Raw genomic sequence first — 24912 nt, forward strand, 5'->3', positions numbered from 1 at the left:
GCTTTAAAAAAAAAAAAAAAAAACCTGTGCTAACAACTCTTACAATTCAGATATATATTTTTATAACACCCTAAGACTTGAAAGAGTTTTTATATTCAGTAGCTCTCTGGTTTAAGACGACCTCCATCTCCTTCACTTACAAAACGCTTTCTGCCCCTGTAATGAAAAACACAAAAACATGAAAACATTCAAATTCTGACTATAGTGAATGCAAAAAATTTTAAAGTTGGCAGTTTTTGATTAGACGTTAACTTTGGAAGGGTTTCATTGTCGTTTAAAGAAAAGTCAATATGCCTTTAATTCCTTTGAATTCCTTCCCTGCTATAAATCTTAGCATAAAACATCAAATCAACAGCGAATCTGAGTAGTTTTTGTTTAAATAAAAGCTTAATTATTGAAATATGTTCATTATTCAAGTGACATTTTTAAGAAGTTAAAATATAAAACTAAGGCAAACATTTTATTTAGAAATGTAATATTTATTTCTACTACATTATTATTTGAAAGCTAAACGGTGAGCCAAATAGGAAACACATGATTTAGAATTATGCAAACTGTACCTATGGAACCTATCAAAATATCCATGTTCAACAATTTTTAAAAATTTTTCTTAGCTGTAGAAAAGCCATAATCTGAATGTGGAAATAACAAATCAGAATCCAATTATTTCCACGTATGCCCCATTTTAGAACTTCTACTATTTCAAACTCAAGAAGCCATGATCTGTAATGTACCCACACTCTAGATACATGTAGTAGCAATAGCACAGGAGAAACAGTTGGCCAGCAGCCTAAAGCAGTAAGTGGAAAACAGAGCTTGGGCAGGATTAGCCCTTACTCTCTGACCACAGAACAACATGCACAAGCATGCAAGAACACACATGAATGTACACTTCATCCAAATAAGCAAAAGGATAGGACAAAAGTCAAGGTTGCATGGTATACACAAAGTTTAGGTATCTCTTAATGACCCTTGAGTGTAGAGCAACCAGGAGAAATAGAGTTAAGACTTTCAAGCAGAAGCTAAAAAACTTTTAAAAAGCCAGTGCCAGGGTGTTAAGCCATTTTCATACTAAGGCTAGGTGGAAACGAGCTACATTTTCTTGAACATGAAGACTTCAGGCTATATATTATGAGACCAAAGTAGGAAGGAAGTAATCAGCAGCAAGGATAATTGAGAGTTTTTGCCAAAATTGGAAATTTTTACTGATGTATACCACTTGGCACATCACATCTGAACATAAATGGTGCCATCACCAAACTGAGGTCTACATTTCCAAACATGGCTAGTAAAGCCATTTAACTCTATCTTCCAGTTTTCTTTTACTTTTATCTTAATGGCTTCTAAACTTTCTAGAGCAAAAATATTTTCCAGGATGTATTCTTCTGAGATTTAATTCTCACAATGCACTTAAGTAAAAATACTCAAAGCTTAGAAATTTTTTTCAGATAAAAAAATTACAAAAATTTAAAATGTATATAAACTGACCCACACAAGCAACCTTTAGTAACAGCTAAACTATCTTTATACCTATTATAAGCTTCATGATTAGTTTTATTTTAACAAAAAACTCCTTAAGAGCTGTGTCCTAATAGCACACACAATACTTCCAAATAAAAACACACCCACCCACACATACGTTCTAGTGGAATAAGATCCAGTGAGTTCTAATTCTCCATCCTCTCACGAAGCAAAGGAAGCCACATAAGAGTACAGAAAAGAGCCTAGATATATGAAAGCAGAAAAAGTCTGGATTCATACTTTGCCTGTACCATGTACTAGCCATGTAACAGCTCCCTAAGCCTCAATTTTCTCATCTTATTGGTGAGAATATCTACTGTGAAATAACATTTAAACTAGTTAGAACAGAGCCTGGTACAAAGAACTGCTCCACAAAATTAGTATCCTTCAAATGAACTGGAACTTCACGAAGTAGTCCTGTACAGAGTTACAAAGAGGCAAAACAACTTTGCCCTTGTTTCTCCATAAAGTCCAAATAGATGATTCTCATTCCTCGGTGACTTCAGGGAAAATACTGTTATTTTCCTGACAGCTGGAATGACAGAAAACTATCTTAGCTTAGCCTTCCCAAGCACCTCATCCAGCAGGTTATCTTGAGAAAGTAGTATTTAAATAAAGTACCTTGAAGGACAAAGATCTCTGAGTTGTTTGGAAATTATTCCAGCCTGAAAACATTCTTCTACAAATCGCTCAAGCACAGAGTAGGAATGTGGGACATCCAGATTAATGTCCGGAATTTCATTGTAAATTCTCTCATAACCCTAAACAATGCAATTATATATAGAATTGTTAGTCCACATAAAATACATGCCAGAAAACACAATCCATCACTTTGTCATCAATCTGTACTTAAGGCCAAATGGCCATATGATTAAACTGAAGTCAGATTTGAACCTTAAAAAAGTTCATTTGTTACAAAATGTTTTCTTTAAAACTGTTCTTGCAAAAGAGCTGCAGAAAGACATTGGGCAAATTCCTTCCCCATCGATTTCTCTGGATACATCTACCTTTTTTCAAAATACAAGGCAAATAACCTCACTAATATTTCAACAACAATAGGTACAATTTTAAATAGGAAAAAAGCACTTTAAGTATAACTTGTTAAAGATTTGTGTTTCTCTCTAAATATGAAATAGAAATTATCATATCCTAGAAACTGAACCCTTGAGGTAGAATACACAATCACACTTTAAAAAATGTTAAAAGCCCACTGAAGTGTTACTTTCCAAGAAATGGTTTCAAGAGGTTCAAACCTCAAACACTGCCATTAAAAAAATAAAACCTATAGGCATAATAATTCTATACATACCTAAAAGAAAATTTTATTGACAATTCATAATCTTCATTCAATCACATATTTAAGGTATAAGAGTCTAAAATTTATTTAAAATAATGTTATACTTACTCTCTTCATCTGGTCTACAGTAATGGTAGAAGACTTCCAAAGGGATTTTAACAAATTCAAAATCATCTTAAATGTACTTTCTCCAGTTGACTCTAAAACCATAATAATAGCCTAAAAATTGAATGAATGATTTTTTGGTCATTAACTCATAAGAAACTGCTCCGAAAATGTACTCGTATTAGGTCCTTTTTCTCTAATATGATTATATGACTTTATAATCATAAAAATTTAAAAACCACTTAATTTTTAAAAAGAAGACTACGTAATTAAAGAAGCATTAAGTCATGTGGTACAAAAAGGAACACTTAATTCTCTTTGGCATGGCATGGTAATCTTACTTCATATACAAGCTCATGGTGAAAATGAGGTACTTCCAATTCTTTAAGGCAATGTTCAGCTTCAGATATATCTCCAGAGAGTAAATACTCTTTCAACAGCATATCAATCTATAAGATTTAAAAGTCAGAGATATGTCAGAATTCCTGATTTTTAAAAACGTTGTGCTTGCCTAAAGGATTAATTACCCTCGTCCCAATATATTACATGATGAAACAACAGGTCACAAATAGCTAAGAACAAACAGACTTGATAATACTATCATAACAGAATTTTTTCATAATTAAAAAATAAATCCACAATTTTTAAATGGTTCATAATTATGAAACAAATGTGGTACCTCAGTGTGTGAATAATCACTGAGACTTGCAAGCAGGTGTATAATGTACATGGCCTGGCTTCTTGTGATCATGCTTTAGTGCTCCCTATTGAAAACAAGGGATTTTAAATTCCACTAGAGGGCACTAACTGAAAGTCTCAATATGAATTTTTAAAGTGGCACAAAATACTTCACTTCTATCAGGATGATCTTAATAGTGCACCAGGAGCCAAAAAATGAGAGATGATAATGGGGCAAAGATTTCCATATAGTTTCTCTTTTCTCTACAACTAAGGGTTTGAAATATTCATCGATAATTCAGCTTCCAGTTATATAGCTAAAGAGACAAGTCTTAACTCTCCTGCTCAAACTTGTACAATAAAATTTATGACTCTAGAGGAAAAGTGGGACAAGTTTTTCAGCACAAGAGCTTCAACTAGGAATGTTCTTCCCTTTACATTGCCTGTTAAAGTCACAGTTGCATCTAGTGGGCACTCAATGAATGTTGGCCGATTGAATAAAATAATCTTACTTAAGTATCTTCTACTTCCAACTTCCACAATGTATTTTTTTCATAAAAGGTAAAGTAAAATTTGATCACCTGAATACATCCTGATGAATAATTCCTATGACCATGCTTTAGGAAAGTAAATATTTAAAGCACAGCATTTGAATAAAGTACTTTGTAATTACAAATTAATATATTTATTTAACTTATATTGCTTAGTTTTAACATGTTATGTAACTTAAAGTATTTAAAATGTTCCCCACCAGGTTACATGCATTTTTGAGAATGATAAATTACAAACACATGTATACATTTCTAAGTCTTTGTCCAAACCTTCCTTCCATATAAATGAACATCCAAATAATGTCAACCTCAAACTCATATGTTGGTAATTTTATTTCAGTTTTCATCTTGACCATTTTTTTAATTCAGCGATAATTCACAGTTTGGGAATTTCTCAAAATATTAATTTTGGGAATTATTACTATCTTAAGAATATTAAGTCTTCTAATCCATAAACATGGGATATTTATTTAGGTCTTTAATTTCTTTCAACAATGTTCTGCAGTTTTCATTGTACAAGACTTACATTTCTTTTGTTAAATTTATTCCTAAGTATTTTATTTTTGATGCTATTGTAATTGTACCTGTTAACTTCATTTCAGATCATTCCTTTATAGATATAGAATTGAATTTTGTATATTGATCTTGTATCCTGAAACCTTACTGAATTTATTTATTAGTGAGTAGTTTGGTTTGGTTTCGGGGACGTTATTTTGAAGATTCGTTCAGATTTTCTGAATACAGACTATGTCATCTGGAAATAGATCTAGTTTTACTTCCTACTTTCCAATCTGAATGCCTTTTATTTCTTCTTCCTGCCTAACTGCCCTGGCATCTTGACTATTTTCATATCTCAAATTTTCTAATAATTCTTTAATTTTTAAAAAACAGATAATGTTTTTTAAAATATAAAAAAATCATGACATTACAAATACCAATATCTAATTTTAATATATAAAAAAATAGGCTCTAACTACACTTTGAGCTCCTTTAACACTTAAACTAGGTAAATATGTCATTAAAAGACTTATTAAAAATAAAATTATAGTCACATAATGAGTATACTCAAAAATCAGAAGCACATGAACTGTAGATCTTCTAGTTAATATGCCTTTTCTTAAATATCTGCAGATATTGAGATTAAATATTTTGTCTGGTTTCTTTATAAAGTACCACGTTATAGCCAGAAGAAAATCTATATGGAATACATCTGGCATTTTAATGCAATAAATCAATTATTTTTTCTTTTATAGCATTCATACAGGTATAGTGAAATTCCTCACAAAAATCTGCCAATCTATTCTAGTGTTCATAATTCATAATTTATAATCTGAGACTACCTAGTTTTAAACTGCTCATATAAAAACAGACACTTATTGAATAACTACAAAACAAAGTTAATTCAACAGTATTTGAAAATTTTAAATATTAATATAAGAAAAAGATTTCAAGCATTCCTTTGAAGTTTAATACAGCCTTATAATTATTCACAAAAGCCCTTTTAACTTAACACAGTCTCAGTTTTAAGTAACAGTTATATAATTATTGTATAATTTATAGTGAAAGGGTATAAAGCCAAATATAAAAGGATTATTCAATCTTCCATTTGCAACTACAAGACTAAACTTAATTTTTGTCTGCAAAAATACCAGCTAACAGGCATAGTTTATTTCTCTCAGAGGAATACAAAAAAGTTGAAAACAATACCCAATAGTTACCTCTTTAACAAGGTGATTGACAGACTGCTGCCCACCTCCACAGCCCCACACACTGTCTTTACGCTTTCCACCTTTAGACATACTCAGGAGTACAGTAGCCTTATCCAGAGCAGCTCTACAAAAAAAAAAAAAAAAATTAATTTTGATACTTGGTACATGTCTTAGTTTACCAAATTATGGATACAGTTGACAAAATCCCATATACACTATAATCTTTCACAGAAGAGAAAAGCAATATAAAATTCAAATCTTTCAAACTATTTTTCAAAATAAAAAATAGGGGGCCGAGCCCATGGCGCACTCAGGAGAGTGAGGCGCTGGGAGCGCGGCAGCACTCCCGCTGCGGGTTCGGATCCCATATAGGGATGACCGGTGTGCTCACAGCGCTCACTGTTTGAGCACGGCGCAGCCGGTCTCAAAAAGGAAAAAAAAATAAATAAATAAATAAATAAATAAATAGGGAGCAAAAAAATGTTGATTCTTAAGTTAATATTCTACTCACTGTTTGAGCACGGTGCAGCCGGTCTCAAAAAGGACAAAAAAATAAATAAATAAATAAATAAATAGGGAGCAAAAAAATGTTGATTCTTAAGTTAATATTCTCATGCTTTATTACTTCCATTTCTCATTCCAGAAAAATCAAAAGATATTACAAAATAACTGATCTACACTGAGAAGGAACATTTCATATATAACTTTTACCTAAATCCATCCCTTCTCAACTAGAGAGAGATCATTCCATTATGACCTTAAGTAGACCTAGGAAATTAAGGTAATATCTAGATCTGAGAAAACCTAACACATGGCTAAGTCTAAATAAGTCTCCAGGAAGTTAAGAAAAATCATGTAACTCCCAAATATCACATTTAGCTTACAATTAATTATACAAAGAACAAGAGTGAAAACTAGAATAGATAAATAGAAATAAAATTATAAATGAGGTTCCTCTGTTAATGTTATCTAGTTATAATACTGAATAACTGCTGAATGTTAGAACCTGAAGAGAACTTAGAAAATTCAGCATCCAATGCTTTCATTTGATAAATAGGGAAACCGAGGCACCGAGAAACATGACTTGACATGAATGTAGCTACTGGGTTAGCTAAAACCCAGAACTTCATAGTCACATAATGAGTATACTCAAAAATCAGAAGCACATGAACTGTAGATCTTCTAGTTAATATGCCTTTTCTTAAATATCTGCAGATATTGAGATTAAATATTTTGTCTGGTTTCTTTATAAAGTACCACGTTATAGCCAGAAGAAAATCTATATGGAATACATCTGGCATTTTAATGCAATAAATCAATTATTTTTTCTTTTATAGCATTCATACAGGTATAGTGAAATTCCTCACAAAAATCTGCCAATCTATTCTAGTGTTCATAATTCATAATTTATAATCTGAGACTACCTAGTTTTAAACTGCTCATATAAAAACAGACACTTATTGAATAACTACAAAACAAAGTTAATTCAACAGTATTTGAAAATTTTAAATATTAATATAAGAAAAAGATTTCAAGCATTCCTTTGAAGTTTAATACAGCCTTATAATTATTCACAAAAGCCCTTTTAACTTAACACATTTGATTAAAGGACTTTATCTTATGGAGAAAAAAGGCTGTGTAGAAATATTTATTTGAAAGTATGTTCACAACATTACTATAAAAATTGGAAACTACAGTGTCCAATCGTAAAGGTGTGGTTAAATGGTACATACGTAAGTTGGTACGCTACGTGGCTATACGGAAAAATAATTACCATATTTTATGGTGTGAGAAAAATAAAAGTTTACAAAATAGCACATATGGTATAATTCCATTTTTAATTAACAAAAAAGTAAAGATTTATATTGATATATACCCATAGAAAGTAGAATGGAAAATAACACAAAAATGTTTTATTGGGGGGGCCGGCGGGGGGGCAGTGGTTGGTGAATACAGGAATCCAAACCTTGACCTAAGTGTTACAAGACTGCACTCTAACCAACTGAGCTAACCGACCAGCCCCCAAATATTAACAGTGGTTATTTTTTTCTGGCCCTTCTTCCCTTTGGCTTTTATTTTTCAAAAATCCTATAATGAATAGAAACTTATGCAATCTTTTTTTTTAAAAGTATATGTATTTGTATAAAGAGGGGAAAAAAGGTCCATATTTTAATTACAGCTCAATACTTTACACAGACTATTGTCTGTCATAGGAAAGTATAACAGAAAAAGCATTTAGGAACTGACCTACCCATACTCTATTCTAAATTAATGTTTAAGTGCTCTTACCTTGATTAAAAACTTTGATAATTAAATAGGAATAATTTCACATGTTTTCAAAGCTACAAAAGGGAAGTCTTATTTATGACTATTTTATAATAAACATTAGTCAAGCAAATCCAATCAATTACAACAACTTAAATTCTCCTAAATCCTACCTAATAAAACAGCTTAACTACATGTAATAGAGAACATATAGACAACAAAATAATATGACCTAAAAACTATACAGAGAATGGGAGAAAAAGTAGGATATAAAATTGAATTTATAGTATGATGAAGACTGTGTGTAAAAACCAAAAGAACAGCTAGGAAAAAAATAAACAAAAGGTTAGAGGCTGTTTTTCTATGGTAGGAAAAGTGGGCCATTCCCCTTCCTTGTACTAAAATTTCCTAAGAGCATATATTATTTCTACAATTAGAAGTGTAGTGGGGGGAGGGAATGAAGAAAAAGAAGAATCATACAAACCTGTGGTGCTCTAGGAGTATCCAATGCTAATTCAGGTAGATCTTTCAACAATTTATCAAATGATTTTTCCACATCATTTGTGCTCATTACTGTCCCACAAAGATCAGAGAGAAGCTTTGATGTCATTTCTCTATGACTAGCCTTTCCCTCCAATGCTAAGGACACTGCCAACACGGGTACTCCACTTTTCATTTCACCAAGATTTAAATCTCTCAGCATCTCCTATTCAAAAAAATAAAATAAATTTTAAAATATTGTAAAAGTATGTCAACACCTATATATCTCAATAAAGTTTTTTGTGAGAAAAAAAAATCAAGCCTTTTATCTATCTATCTACCTATCTATCTAATCTATCTATCTATCTACCTAATCTATCTATCTATCTATCTATCTATCTATCTATCTATCTATCTATCTATCTATCTATCTATCTATCTATCTATCTATCTATCTATCTATCTATCTATCTATCTATCTATCTATCTATCTATCTATCTATCTATCTATCTATCTATCTATCTATCTATCTATCTATCTATCTATCTCCCTTACCTCTTCCTCTTTGGAAATAACCAGAGAAGCAGTCCTATTTTGTGGGATAGGATAAATACATCTTTCTCTGCATATAAATTAGATATTGATCCACTTTGTCAAGCTTTAACTGCCTGAACATCACTAAATTCAAGAATGAAATACACTTAAAATAGTTTACTAAAGTACATAATATTACTAAGTTTGGTGTTAGGACCTAACTAACCCTTCGCCTTACAATCTATTAATATTATTTCTAGAAATATTGTTTTTTTGAGCATTCGTGGAGAAATTCGTTACACATAATCATAAGCTATTTACGTTCTACTTTTCTTCAAAGCTTTCTCTTGAAACAAAAATTTATACTTTCATTTAAAGTTTAAAATGAGATCTTAAGTTATTGTTTTAAATGCTGGGATAAAGTTAAAATTTCCTATTAAAAATATAAGTGCAATAGCTAATAACACTTGTAATGTAGCAGGCCTTATAACAGGCACTTCATTTACATTATCTCATTTAATACTCAAAATAACCCTCTTCATACTAAATAATCATACCTAGCCTACCCAAAACGCAGAATTAAGTAACAGCTGAGGGCACACAGCTGGAGTGGCCAAGTTACTTAGAGTGCTTTCTTTTTAACTGAAAGTTTTCTTAGAATCTTTAAATCATAGTATACTGCAAAGAGTGCCAGAACTATTGTCACAGCAAACTAACTGGTGTCCTTGTTAGTAGTCTCTTCCCAGTCCATTTCATCTTCTTCAACCGAACTTTAACTAATTGCCTTAAAACATGATACTTCTCTTTCCAGAAAAAAACGCTTCACGGGCCGGCCCGGTGGTGCACTGGATAAGTGTGCCGCTTGGGAAGCGCGGCGGCGCTCCCACCCGAGGGTTCGGATCCCACATACAGACCGGTTCCCGCTCACTGGCTGAGCGAGGCGCGGGAGCAACACCGAGGGTTGCAATCCCGTTGCCGGTCCCCGGTCCGGTACGGGGGCAACACTGAGGGTTGCGATCCGTTGCCGGACACAGAAAAAGACAAAAGACAAAAAAAAAAAAACAAAAAAAAAACGCTTCAAACATCTTGTCTAGCAAACTCCTAACCATCCATCCTTCAGATGGTTCAGTCACCTCTTCTGTTGCTGTCATTTTATGCTTCTATAACACTCTGTTCGTAGCACCACTTGGTTAAGAGACGTAAAGTATACAATTCATCCTATGCTAGAGATACCTGGATTTCAACAGTCCCTGCCCTCACAGGACTTAAAACTCTTTCTCTGTAACAGATTATTTCACATTATATTTTAATAATATGTTTACATATTATTGACTGAGCTTCGAAAGGGCAGGAATCACTTATGACAAATTCCTCCATACGGTATGCTCTGATCAAATATTTGTTTTATATTCAAATCCTACAAATCCAAAGATATCAACCCTCACAGTATCAGAAAAACCAAGGAAGTCCAGCCGGAATTTTAAGAATCTAAATTATAAAAGACTTCTAGAGTTACAATTGTATTACTTTAACCCAGTAATCCTAATCAGACCAGTAATTTATTTTACCCTTCTAGATTTACTTTATGAAAAATTCATAATTAACACAGTAAATATTCCCAAGCAAATTATGCTTAAAAACACTGAAATTTATTCTCTTCATTCTTTTGGACAGAGTACAAAGATAAATTTTATACTAATCCTGAACACTGAAATAAAGTCAAAAATATGAAACTAAGGCATCCTTAACGAAGGTCACTGAAGAGGTTTTAGGGGTCCATAAATGCCCCAATACTGTTAAAATTATATTTTATAAATTATAAAAAGGTATTAATTCATATGTATTATAAATTATAAAAATATTGTATTGTTCCATTTTTCAGGGAAGGAAATGGCACACAGCTCTCATCAGATCCCAAAATAGAAGAACAACTGGTTTAACAAACAAGATTTTATTCCATTTCTTAGTTAGAAATTCATTTATGCAAACGAAAGTGCTTAAATTTATTCAGTAATCCAAGATCATTCTAGATATGTTTTGCTTATAATAGTGTTTTCTCTTATATTAAATAAATTATACTTGTAACTTTAAACCTACTGCAACTTCATTAGTATCTCCATGCTCAAAATATTCCTGTATGATTGGTGTTAAAGTCTTCTCAAATGCCCTTTCATCCAAAGGCAAAACTACAGTTTCATAAACACAATTCTCCTGTGAGGAAAAGAGGACGAGTTATAAATTAAAGAACAAAATATTCAGATAAACTGAAATTGTTGTATAATTTTATATTCCAACTGGTTAGTAATCCCCATTTAGGGCAAGATAAAAATATGCTGCATGCCTTAATCACTTATGTGATATAAAAACAGAATGTATATGTTACTGTTCTTTTATAAAATCTAAATACAGTAAGTCAGTATACAGATTAGAACCACTAACCACAGCAAATATATGACTTGCTCTCAACCCCCACTATCTTCTGTTAATTTTTTATCTCTCTCTCAAAACGAATCTTTTAATGATCAAAAAGCTTTGAGATGGCTTCCTATCATACACATATGGTATTTTCATTAAAATTTCACTTAAAAAAAAATGATGCAGGAACCAAAGCCTTCATGATTAGTATTATCATAATAAAATAACAAAGATCAATTGGCAGTGACTGAAAAATCTCTAAGGAAAAGCAGTTTTGAACTAAAATTTCATAACGAAGTTAGATTAATGTCCATCACCAAACCATCCCTATCTCCTCTGCAAAAAATTCTGAAATGTTTATTTACAACTTGTGACCAGCTTCAGTCTCACAATATACGCTTGAAAGACTAATAAATATTTAGCAAAGATTCTACAGTATGTGAATCCCACTGGTTTGGTTTTTTGTTTTGTTTTGGCAGCCGGCCGGAATGGGGATCTGCACTTTTGACCTTGGTATTAAAAGACCTTACTCTAACCAAATGGGCTAACTAGCCACAGCCCCGCTCTGCCCCCCACTGGTTTTAAATATATGTATATTTTTCATAGTCCCTTAGAAATATTTCCAAATCCAACTATTAGAATAGGTAAGTACATTTATACAAACCACACACAATAAAAACCTAACATATATCCTGATATTTTCCTGTCTAATATTCTCATCACCATGTCTTATCTTACGCAAAGACAGTATTTTAAAAATACATGCCATAATATCTGGGGCTTGCTTCAAAATAATCTGGAAGATGGTAAGGGGAGGGGGTGACAGAAGAGGTAAATGGAGGTATAGGATGAAACAAGATCACCTATGAATTAACAGTGATTGAAGGTGGTAAAGCTGGGAAATGAGTATAAGCAGGTTCATTATACTAGTCTCTCTCTTTGAAAAATTCCATTAAAAAGATAAATATATAAAAAATTCACTATAAGATCTGTTAAAAATTCACATTCTCAGCATTATCCCTAGAAAAAAGATGCACGTGCCCCCAAAACAAAATTTATCACAGCATCCTTAAAGTAATATTTGAAAAGAACCTATACTTGTCTATGATTTTCAAAAGAAGATATGTCTCAATTATCATTACTATAGAAAGATAACATATTAATAGAATTTCTTGAAAAATAGTCAACTTAATTGTAAGTGAATTTGTAAAGACCTACTGTGACTCACTTCAGAAACCAAGTGAAAATTATGCACACATTACTATCAGTTAACTTGGTTTCCTTAATTCAAAATTAACCTAACAATCTGAAAGTAATGAGTATATATGATTTAGATATACATTATATACTAGTATATATGTGTGATTTGATAACGAGCATATAAATGTATATACCTATTATTTGACAAATGTATGAGCACACTACAAACATGAAGTAAAAAAGTTTATAAACATTTTAAATATTTTTAAAAAAGTAGAATATTGATACCTGGTCATCATCATAGTTAGGATCTTTCACATCCACCTCCTCCACCTCATATACCTGTCCAGGTGTACCCCAGACACCTTTGCCTCCTGCACCACCTGAAAAAGTTTAGATTTGAAAACGGAAGGATCACAAAGTTCACAGCTCATAAATTTTAATTTTCATTGAAACCTGAAATAATTCTAAATGTTCAAATGTTATGTAACAGCTAAAAAGCTGTATTTTAATTTCTATGCTAGTTTTTTTTTTTTTTTTTACAGTTGAGGATTAAACTTTAAACTCCTTTTTATTCAGACCACTTTTTCAATAATACTTAGACTTCATGTATTTTATAATCTATTTCCAAAAACACCAAGTTGAAATAGCTTAAAAAATTAAAAATGAAAAAGGTAGATGCTTTAAAAATAAAAGCAAAAATGAGAAAAAATGATTGAAAAAATAGTTGTATTGAGGGCCTAAGGGAGGTGGTATTGCAGTTGAGCTCTAAATTTTATTGACATTTCTTGGGACCAAAACATAAAAGACACATTAGGCCAGTAAAACATGGCATAGAAAACTCAACAAGGGAATAATTACTTAACCAAAAAAAAAACCACAGTGACCATCAGATGTTTTAAAGTCAAATACTACTTAGATATAAAAGTACACATTAAACTATACTTTGCAACTGGCAATGTTAGAAATAATTAATTGCTTTTGTTACAAATAATTAATTGCTTTTTAAGCATTAAGAGCACTAACAATTCTACTACTATATACAAACCAGCCACCCAAGTTTAACAATTCTAACGTTCAAAGTTGGTTTTCTACATAAACTGAAATGTATTTATAAGGCCTAATATATTACTTTTTAAAGAACCCTTACAATGTCACCAACATTTCTTTTTTTGGAGGTTTTTATTTTATACTTAGAGTACGATCTTTGCCATCAAAGCAAAACAGAAGCTGATAAATAAATTTCATTTTGATCCAAACAATGATTGTAAAGCCATTCAACAAAAATAACAATTTTTGACAGATCACAAAAACAAGAACCCTAGGCTATAAACTGAAGCTCCCACCATGTGGAAGCTGGTGAAACTTCCAAATTGTATCATCAAAATCCTACTACAGACAGGCTGACAGACCTCTCATTCAACAAATATTTAGGTGTCTTCCATGTGCTAGTCATTATTTTATTTTTATTTTTTTTAAGATGACCGCTAAGGGGATCTCAACCCTCGGCTTGGTGTTGTCAGCACCACGCTCAGCCAGTGATCCAACCGGCCATCCCTATATAGGATCCGAACCTGTGGCCCTGGTGTTATCACCACTGCACTCTCCCGAGTGAGCCACAGACCATCCCCATGTGCTAGTCATTATAAGCACTACAGTTACAGTAGTGAAATAGACCAATCCACTCCAGTATCCAAAATAAAGAGAACTTGGAACCAGACTATGAAAACGTTAAAATTCTGATCCAGACATTACCAATCAAATTTATATTTATTATTCTTAAGAATGGACATAATAGTCATTAGATAATAGGTATCATGAATTTTGAACTCTACTTTCAAAGTTAGCAAGTGAGTACATGCACAATTCATAACTGAAAAAATCAGTGTATATTTTCCTGGAAATAAGAGAGAAAATTCTCCTCAATAAAACTAAATCTACTCAAACAAGAAAAAAGAACTGACCAAAGTGCGAAGGTCCTCAAATTATATTATGTTAAAATATATACAAACCGTACAACCTTATATTATCATTGTTTAAATTTCTCTCATTCTCAGAACAAGGAAATCTTAGTTCAAGAAACAGAACAATTTTTTTACATTTGTTTCTATACCAACCTTTCTTTGGTAGTCCCCTTCCTTTCCCAGATCTGGATCGCCTATCTAGCAACCTTCCCTTTGGACTGGTTGGCACAGCTACTCCACTTCTAAGGGCTTCACTTCCATTATCACTGACTGAATCACCTCTGCCAGAATCCCGAGATGAGTTTTTCCGCAGTCGCCTTTTTGCCTTGGCATTAATTCTAGCTTCATTAATGGAGGATGCTGAAATCCAATTTCCATTTATTTCATTCTTTATTTCCTCAGTCCCAGCATTTTCCTCATCACCAGAAAAGAGAGAGTCACTTAAATTATCAGGATCTTAAAGAGAAAAATGAAGAAAGAAAAGTCTAAGTATTTTAAGTATCTACTGTTAAACCAGGTATATAGTCATAAGTTAGATTAGGCTGAGTCACATGAAATTACCATTTTTCTAGGTCACTAACAGTCACATATTAGCAATTTCATATGGTTCGATCTAATAAATGACAAATAGGATTACTTTTCACATTATCAAGGAAAGTAAACTAAGGCACTGAATTTTAATGAGCAAGTTTTACTGAAAGAAGCATGTTATCTCACATGTTTAGATCACAAAATCTATGTTAATCTCAACAACAAATATTAAAACCTTTAGATGTGAGGTAAGAGAGTTAAGCAACTGGAGACACTAAGACAAAGGATCTTGAGAGAAGAGAGATAAAATAATATTTACAGAATGCCTACAATTATTTATCAGGCACTGTGCTGAACACTTTGTCATTTGCCCACAAGTATGGCAATTATTTACCATTTATATAGATAAGGAAACTAAGGCTGAGTGTGTCTAAATGACTTACCAAATATCCCATAGTGAATTATATACACTGAGGAAATATTAACAATCCAAAAGAGCCTGAAAGGCTCAATCACAAATTGGTGATTACTGAGCTGAATGGAAGTCATCATCTCAAAGTCCTAATTCATCTCCCCAAATTTGACTCATATTACTTACCATCCTCTGAAAATCTTCCAACATAAAATTGGTACCTTATACCCTGAAAGAAAGCACCATATTTGGAGTTCCCAATGATCCTCCTGCTTCAAATGTCAACCTTGCTGCTCTTTTCAGTTATTAAAATCCTTTAGGATATAGCTCAAGTCTTACTTCCTCCATGAAAACTTTCCTAACAGCTCTAGCCACGGTAACACTAACGTTCACATAACATTCATTTCACACACCATGGAAATCACTTTATTTCTTTTTATATAGCAGTCTTGCTTTTCCAACGAAGTCATAAACCTCAAAGAGGAACCATGACTAGACTGTCTTTCTTTGTATCCCCAGCACCAGAGTATCCTTCAGACTCTCAATTCAAATGTCCCTGGAGATCTCATGGAGACATTTGGCTTTGCTTTGAAAACTTTATAAGTCACGGGCCGGCCCGGTGGCGCAAGTGCGCCACTTGAGAGCGCAGCTGCGCTCCTGCTGAGGGTTCGGATCCCACATACAGACCGGTTCCCACTCACTGGCTGAGTGAGGTGCGGGTGCAACACTGAGGGTTGCGATCCCGTTGCCGGTCCCGGTCCGGTACGGGCGTGACACTGAGGGTTGCGGTCCGTTGCCGGACACGAAAAAAGACAAAAAGAAAAAAAAAAAAAAGAAAACACTGAGTTGTTTAAGTGTTTTCAAGAAGAAATGTGTAAAAATGTAGGAAAAAGTCAGAAGGGAAGAAGAGGAAAAGAGAGAGAGAGAAACAAAGAATATCTTAGGTCTTATAGAATGCTTAAAAATTAATCCAAACTAGTATTTCCAAAACAATAGGAAAATGACAGAAGACCTTTCATTTTTTTAAAAGGATCAAATAAGCTCCACTTTGAGAGGAAGAAGGAGCAGGAAGGGGAAAATGGGGGGGGTGAGAAGGAGGGGCAGAAAATGAAAGGATATAAATCCAAACTTAGGAGGCTAAAGAAACTGAAATGTTAATTTGTAAATCTTTTTAAATAATACATAATGTATTTAAACTTTATACTATATGAGGTAAGCATACCAACGTGGTATGGAAGATGTTACTGAGAGTTTTGTTCATTATGGTTAACTCAAGTCAGGGCTGAATCACTCAAGTGGTTTTAAATCTGCCTAAATTCATGTGTAGGCTATAATGTGTTTTAAGATAGGTTGAAACTAAAAAAAAAATTTTTTTTCTTTTTTTTTTTTCCTTTTTTTTCCCCTTTTTTCGTGACCGGCAACGGATCACAACCCTCAGTGTCGCGCCTGTACCGGACCGGGACCGGCAACGGGATCGCAACCCTCGGTGTTGCGCCCGCACCTCGCTCAGCCAGTGAGCGGCCGGTCTGTATGTGGGATCTGAACCCTCGGCGGGAGCGCCAAGCAGCGCACTGTAGCAGTGCGCCACCGGGCCAGCCCCGAAACTAAAACTTTTAATCAGCCTATAAAGAGCACAAATGTGTTAAAACCTTTACAATTCTTGACAATAAGTATAAAACTTAGGAACAAACACTGTGGTAATCAAAAAACAAAAACTTTAAACAGAATCAAATTACTTCATTAGTCTCATAAGAATTCTCCCTGGCTTCAGTCTTCAAAATATTCTCCAAAATGAATGGAGGCTGACTTTCTAAAACATGCCCCAACTGAAAACCCTTTGAAAGGTATTCCCATTGCATCAAAAAAAGTGTAAACTATTCACCCTGAAGCTTAAAGTCCTTTATGACCTTGCCCCTGCTTACTTCACCAAAATCACTGCTGACCACTCCCACACTCAAACAATCAGAGCTTCGATTTGACATGATAGGTAGGAGGTGGCGGTATTAGTATGACAGAGGAATACAGAATATATTAAAAACAAGAGAAAGTATAAAGTGTCAAAAAGTATCAGTGTCGGGCCGGCCCGGTGGCGCACTGGATGGTGTGCCGCTTGGGAAGCGCGGCGGCGCTCCCGTCCGAGGGTTCGGATCCCACGTATAGACCGGTTCCCGCTCACTGGCTGAGCGAGGCGCGGGAGCAGCGCCGAGGCTTGCGATCCCGTTGCCGGTCCCCGGTCCGGTGCGGGGGCAACGCTGAGGGTTGCGATCCGTTGCCGGACACGGAAAAAAAACAAAAAACAAAAAAAAAAAAAAAAAAAAAGTATCAGTGTCAAAAAATGTTACAGTAATTCAGTCACAAGCTAACTGGCAAAGGTAGTAAATGTGGAGTAAATAATAATGTGGAAGAGTGAAAACGATGCCTTAAGTTTTTGGATTGATGGTAAGCTGGTGTTTGGAAAATGTGTTGAGACATCATCGTAACTAAACTAGTAGTAGTAGTAGTAATTGTGGTCTTAGTAGTAGTAATACTACTACTACTTTGTCATTACTATTATTGTTGTTAGCTACTAGATACAAGGTTCAACACAGCCTGGTACATACTAGATATCCGGTTCTATGCCTGGCACTTTACATACATGGTCTATAAGCCTCACAAAGCTCTATAAAGAAGTTGTTCATCCTCATTTTACAGAAGAAAGGTGTTTCACGGAGAAGTTACCTATCTAGAAAACCCATATTTTGAATCTCATAAGTCTACAATACAAATCTAGAATACAGCAGAGACAAAGAGGATGAACAAGGGAGTAAATGGAAAGAGAAGTAAGGAGAAGATTAAGGGGAAGGAAACAAAGACCAGAGATCAGACAAATTAGATAGTTTTCATGTAAGACTGGGTGGTTGCAAAAAACCTTAAACAGCTACCTGTAACATAGTGCTTTCATTGTTCCACCATTAAGGTAAACCACGAAAGTGTTTCAGAAGATAAAGGACTTAGAAGTATAATAAAATGTTTTAAACTGTCCCTTGGAGTATTCAATTTAAACATATCTATTTCCCATACTTGAGTTTCTTTTCTTCAATTATTTTAATATCCTTTCAAATATGTTTGTGTGTTTACAGCAGTAAACATTTTCTCTAGGTGTATTTTATATATTTGACCATATCATTTTTAACCCATTTTTGTATCAATTGCTTTTTTATATTTTGCTATTCATACTCACCTAAGTTTGGGGGTTCCATAACAACTACTGATCTGACTTTAAGAAAACCAAAATTAAAAGGATAAAAAAGCAGTACAGAATGCGGTGACTTCAAAATTGTTTTCCTCTGTGAACTAATTCCCTCTTTCTGAATTCTCTGACATCTCAATAGTGACATTCCAACTTACACGATCACATTTTCAATTACTGGTGTCCAATGAGTGGCACAATTAGAATAGCAATATTAGCACATTTTTATGTATTACATACCTAAGACATGCTATAGGCTTGACACACATACATAATATCTCACTAAATCCTAACAATAAATCTATACAGAGTGTATTTATACCCCAATTTTATACATGAGAAAACTGAATGTCAGAGTAAATAATCTACTTCCTCAAAGAAACAGAGCTGGTAAAGGCAGAAGTTGGAATTACTACACTAGTCTGTCTGATTTGGACTATATGCTAAAGGAAGAATTTATTGCAAAGAGGATCTTGTCTTAGACCTATTCAAATATTGAAGAACAAGTCCTTTATTTTAAGGCAGTATTGGGCAAAGACACCAAAAACAGGGTTAGGACTAGGTCTTACTATAGTCGGAAAACAAAAAAATATAAATCTTAGAGCTGTGCTAAGAGAATTAGAATGCAGGCTACATATGTAGTTTTAAATTTTCTAGTAGCCACATTAAAGTAAAAAGAAACAGGTGAAATTAATTTTAATATATTTTATTTAATCTAATAGAACCATCTGAACCATTTGAATATCATTTGAACATTGCAATCAATGTAAAAAATAGAGATATTTCACCTTCATCTCAATTCAGACTAGCCACATTTCATGTGCTCAGTATCCACATGTGGCTACTGGTTATTGTACTGGACAGTGCAGAAAAGAAGCAATTGCCTATTATGTGAAACACATTCTTCAACTGTATTATTACCATCCCACCTAAATTAAGTAGCAACATATTACCCATTTATAACCCTAAAAAACAAGTACTCATATAGCTATTGTATATAGCAGCACAGAAATAATCATTAATTATTGTAGTAATTTTTCCAACTATAGTTTGCTAGCATAATTTAAATCATGTTTGTAAATAGAAAATGGCAACATTTCAACTTCAAAGTTTGTTCAGATCAAAGAAAACTATGTTATAGGCAATAAGAAATTAAAGTCATTGAAGAAATGACGCTATAGTATTTAATTGTGAAATATATTTCAAATTACAGAAAAGAGAGAACTTTCAACATTAATAAAATTATAAAGCAAAGAACTATCTAAAATACACCAATATAGGGCTGGCTGGTTAGCTCAGTTGGTTAGAGCATAGCACTGATAATACCAAGATCCAGGGTTCCATCCCTGTACCAGCCAGCCACCGAAAAAGAAAAATAAAATAAACCAATATGAAAAGTTCTCACTATTCAGATATTGCACAATCCTAATTAACTCTGGCAAAATTATTCTGAAAGCTATAAACACATTTTAAGTTGTGTTAAGTTACTCAACATCTGGTCATCTGTTCCACAAAACGATGTTCATTTTTAGGATAATAATGTGCTAATGAAGCACCATGGCAAACTAGGGAAAGTACCATAGGTAATTTATAATATATAAATTATTGGTTAGGAAAGAGATCAATAATATTGTCACTAACTAGCCCATGTGAAAATATCAGTAAGTAGGTTCACTATTGTTCTCTATTCTGTACTATATACTTTATTATAAATAATGAGAATAAGAATACATGAAATGTGAAAGGATAATCAGAAAAATAAGGATGTGTGATGAATTTTCATGAAATAAAAATCAAAAACTTAAAAATATTATGGCCTGTTTTCTTACAGCGTGAATAAGATGGTATTTAAAGTAAAGAATTTTACTATCATGTTTTCATAAAATATGGAATGGCCTGAAGCTTGCTAACAAGACAAAGCTATTACTTACCTGTGGGGTTTACATTCAGTATCTGCTCATTTTCTACATCCATTGTTTGTTAATTTCACTTGCACTGATTAAACAAATTACCAAATAGAAGTCTTCCTTTAGAATCTATTCTTTAAAACAGAAAAAAAAAAAGCTTCAACATCTTCTAAACTGATGTAAGCAAGCTAAATTCTAAATTCAATTTACTTAAACACATTGTAAAAAAAAAGATAAACCAAACAACCCATGTAATTCCATTTTTTTAAAGAAAGAGTTCACTATACTTTCAAAGATAGCTTACCCTAATTAACATTTTGTTCCAATCTTCTTGACAAGTTTATCTCGTTGGAAAAAAACAGATTTCAGCATGTGCAAAGCAACCCTTTAACTTGGAATTAAAAGATATTTGCTATATATATTTACTTCAAGTTAAAGAAATACATTCTCAATATTTTAGAAATACCAAGCCTCAAAATTAATCTGAAATACATATATAGGAACATAAATATTGGAGAGTTCTCTACCAATTAATTGTGAGAACTACCCCATCCTACAAACAACACAGTTTTTTTTTTTTTTGTTCCTTTTTGTCTTTTTTCGTGACCGGCAACGGATCGCAACCCTCAAAATACATATATAGGAACATAAATATTGGAGAGTTCTCTACCAATTAATTGTGAGAACTACCCCATCCTACAAACAACACAGTTTTTTTTTTTTTGTTCCTTTTTGTCTTTTTTCGTGACCGGCAACGGATCGCAACCCTCAGTGTCGCGCCTGTACCGGACCGGGACCGGCAACGGGATCGCAACCCTCGGTGTTGCGCCCGCACCTCGCTCAGCCAGTGAGCGGCCGGTCTGTATGTGGGATCTGAAACCTTGGCGGGAGAGATGCCGCGCTCCCAAGCGGCGCACTGTAGCAGTGCACCACCCGGCCGGCCCCAAACAACACAGTTTTGATTAATCAAGAATATCACATGAATGTGTTATCTTTCATACTACATATCTGAAGGCAGATAAATCTGCCTTTCATTGCCCAGGTCTCTATAATTACAAGACTTTGAGAGAAATTTTAAAATCAGCTTTTTCTGTAATAAGCATATTATTTTTATAGTCTGAAAATTCATTCTTTAAAAAAAAAAAACTTACCTATTTTAGAAAGGAATAAGTACAATGATATAAGCACCTCAGTATTTTAGACCTCAGTTTCAAAATGGCTAGAAGGTTTTGATGAAATCAGTTACCTTTTATTTAGATGATTAACTCAGTAATGCAGATCCAATGTTATTTGAAAGAAAGACTATCAAAATAGTTCACATGGAAATATATTTTAAGATATATTATCAGAAGGCATAACCAAATAAGATTTCAGAGTCTCCCTAGGAATATTTTTTAAATAGTGTTTTAAAGTACCTAAGTGTATATTTGTTTTAGTCATGTAGGTTGGATATAAGTCCTTCCAGCCATTCACAATCTTTTCACTAGCAGTGTGCTCTTCTTTTGAGAAATAAAATATACAAATTAGTGAAAATGCCTAATAAACTAATTAAAGAAAAGTGTATGTTTTCCATATTACAATCTACTGTTAGATGTCATTACAGGATAACAACGATATAAGATAACTCCTGGGACTCAAATTTAGCTTAGGTGAAACTGACTTTAAATTCCTCCATATACGATTATTTCTTGACATCTTATAAGTTTATAGCCCTTTTCAGCAAAAAAGGGTATTATTTTGTGAAACAAAAACAAACACACCTTATGCTAAAATTATAAGCTTCTTAATATGGTATAATCCTCAGACTACTAAGATGCTATCATTTTGCTTCAGAAGTTAAGAAAATGGTGAGATCACTCTATAATTCTATTTAGAATAAATCGATACATGTGATCCTATATAATCACTTTTCAGTATCTTAATTCCCATCAGCTCTGGATTTAGGAGAAACAAGAACCTTAAAAATATGTATATAGAGATTCACATAGATACACAAACAAAAATAGTTTGCAAACCTAAACATTCAGTGTTCTCCATGGCTGAAAATGCCACATTGTTTCATTTCAATGTATGAATTATGTATGTTACCAGAAAGGGATAATGTCACATGATGTGTGTTTGAGTTTTTTAAACTAGAGTTACATTAAAAAGTCTTTTTCATTCTCGATGCAAGTAGAATCTTTGAAAGAATATTTTCTGCAGAACCTAGCTAATAAAGGAAATAAAATGATTACAATTGATGTCTATAAAGCCCTTTTATAATTAAAAAAAAATGTACATGCATTATTTCATGTACCTCTCAGGACAATCTTGAGGTAGGAATTCCACTTTGTACACAACTAAACAGATGCAGAGAAGTTAGGTGATCTGGCCAAGAGGAGACTGCTGCTCAGTGCAAGAACCAGGACTAGAAAGAACCCAGATCTTCTAAAAACCAGTGCTGTGTATACAAGTTCAATTCAAGATTTTAATATCCCACAGGAAGATTCCTTTTTAGGGTTAATAGAGAGAAGCTTATTAAAATACAGACTTCTATTATTATATTAAATTTTTAAATACTGCTTTCTAAACACTAAAAATAATTATTTCAAACTTATACGGGAGATAATCAGTTAGGCAAAGAAAATTATCAGATAATGACTGTCAACCATCTATAACTTACTAAATTTGTTTTTGTTAAGTAATCATAACAAAAAATAGTCCTGTTAGGCAATCAAAAAATCAGTCACCACTGACAGCATTAAAACGTTTTAAGAGTTCAGAAGATAAAGATATGTTCCATGTTTTTCCTCCCTTCAAAGGTTATTCTCCAATTTAACAATACTTAAGATTCTTAACCCAAACAAGTAAATGTCTGTAGGCAATCAAAAAATCAGTCACCACTGACAGCATTAAAACGTTTTAAGAGTTCAGAAGATAAAGATATGTTCCATGTTTTTCCTCCCTTCAAAGGTTATTCTCCAATTTAACAATACTTAAGATTCTTAACCCAAACAAGTAAATGTAAAGCAAAAGTCTAAACCCTATTTCCTTCATTCTAACCTATAAAAATTAATTTTCAATGAGAAAACAAAACTATACGCACGAGTTAGAAAAAACTAAGGCTGAAATTAAACACTGTTCTTTTCTCCAATGTTTTACACAAAAACATACAATCAGAAGTATTCAGTCACCAAGACGTTCCCTAAAAGATAGAGCCCCGCGCCCAAAAATATCTATTTCCTGAAATGCACCTCATAAATTACTCTGACATTTTTGGGAGCCAAGTTTAAACCATATGTTAACTAGCAGTTTTCCTGTCTTTGTGAACTGTATTCATTCCTGGGCTACAATCACAGCTAACTAGCAACTTAAAATCATCTAAAAGCATCCTACCACAATAATGCAAAAGTGAGCACTACAAAAAATATCCAAGTGGTATTTATTTTTGCAGTTCTAACAATTATTTTTCCTTTCACATTACTACTACAGAAAAAAATCAATCAAATAACTCAAAGATGCCTGCTGAGATATTAAGGAACTCAATAAACCTATAATAAAGGAACATTAAAGGCATAAATACCAACAATTAAATTTAGAACGCATCTGCAGTTCTGAGTTTTTTAAAAGGGTGCCTTTTTTAAAAAAAGCATGTGGTGGTTTCCCAGAAAGTCTTACATTAGAAAGAATGCCAAAATTCTGAAAATTTGAAAATTAACAGTAAAACATACAAGTTAAAAACGGGAGGTAACATCCCCTCCCCATCCCCCAAGCTTCATTTTAATCGTTTTATACACAGTTGCTGATAACATAGCCTGTTCTCACAAGGGCATGGGGGAGATGGGCGGTATTAACGTCTGCAGACAGTTTTGAAGCTCCTGCAAAAATTGTGTACGTTACAGCACCAAACTGACAAATGCAGCAGACACAGCCTGCGTTTCACAGAAAGGAGGCTCCTTCCCGTCTCTGTTTTCTCTGGGAAATCATATTTCACTTAAACTAAATAAGAGACCCTTTGCCGGAGGAAGGGCGCTGCCAAGTGAGCGCAGGGCCGGGGCGGCGGGCACATGTCCTCCTCCCCGCGCCCAAAGCGAGCGCACGGCCCCTCACCGCAGCGGCCAGGCCTGCTTTCCA

The 24912-nt window shown here is 33.4% G+C and overlaps 1 protein-coding gene across 1 annotated transcript; it reads right to left on the reverse strand.

Moving 5' to 3' along the window:
• Positions 1-11: 11 nt before the first annotated feature.
• Positions 12-23288, reverse strand: PDCD4 (programmed cell death 4 (neoplastic transformation inhibitor)). Its single transcript, XM_008569196.1, has 11 exons — positions 23096-23288; positions 20824-20933; positions 14874-15176; positions 13045-13139; positions 11239-11352; positions 8564-8832; positions 5871-5985; positions 3265-3372; positions 2927-3037; positions 2143-2282; positions 12-156 (listed from the first exon to the last, which is right to left on the reverse strand). The coding sequence occupies exons 2-11, from the start codon at positions 20864-20866 to the stop codon at positions 96-98; spliced, it is 1359 nt and encodes a 452-aa protein (XP_008567418.1). The 5' UTR covers positions 20867-20933; positions 23096-23288; the 3' UTR covers positions 12-95.
• Positions 23289-24912: the final 1624 nt, after the last annotated feature.

This window comes from Galeopterus variegatus, unplaced genomic scaffold (genome assembly GCF_000696425.1).
Source record: "Galeopterus variegatus unplaced genomic scaffold, G_variegatus-3.0.2 Scaffold474, whole genome shotgun sequence".
Lineage (NCBI taxonomy): Eukaryota > Metazoa > Chordata > Mammalia > Dermoptera > Cynocephalidae > Galeopterus > Galeopterus variegatus.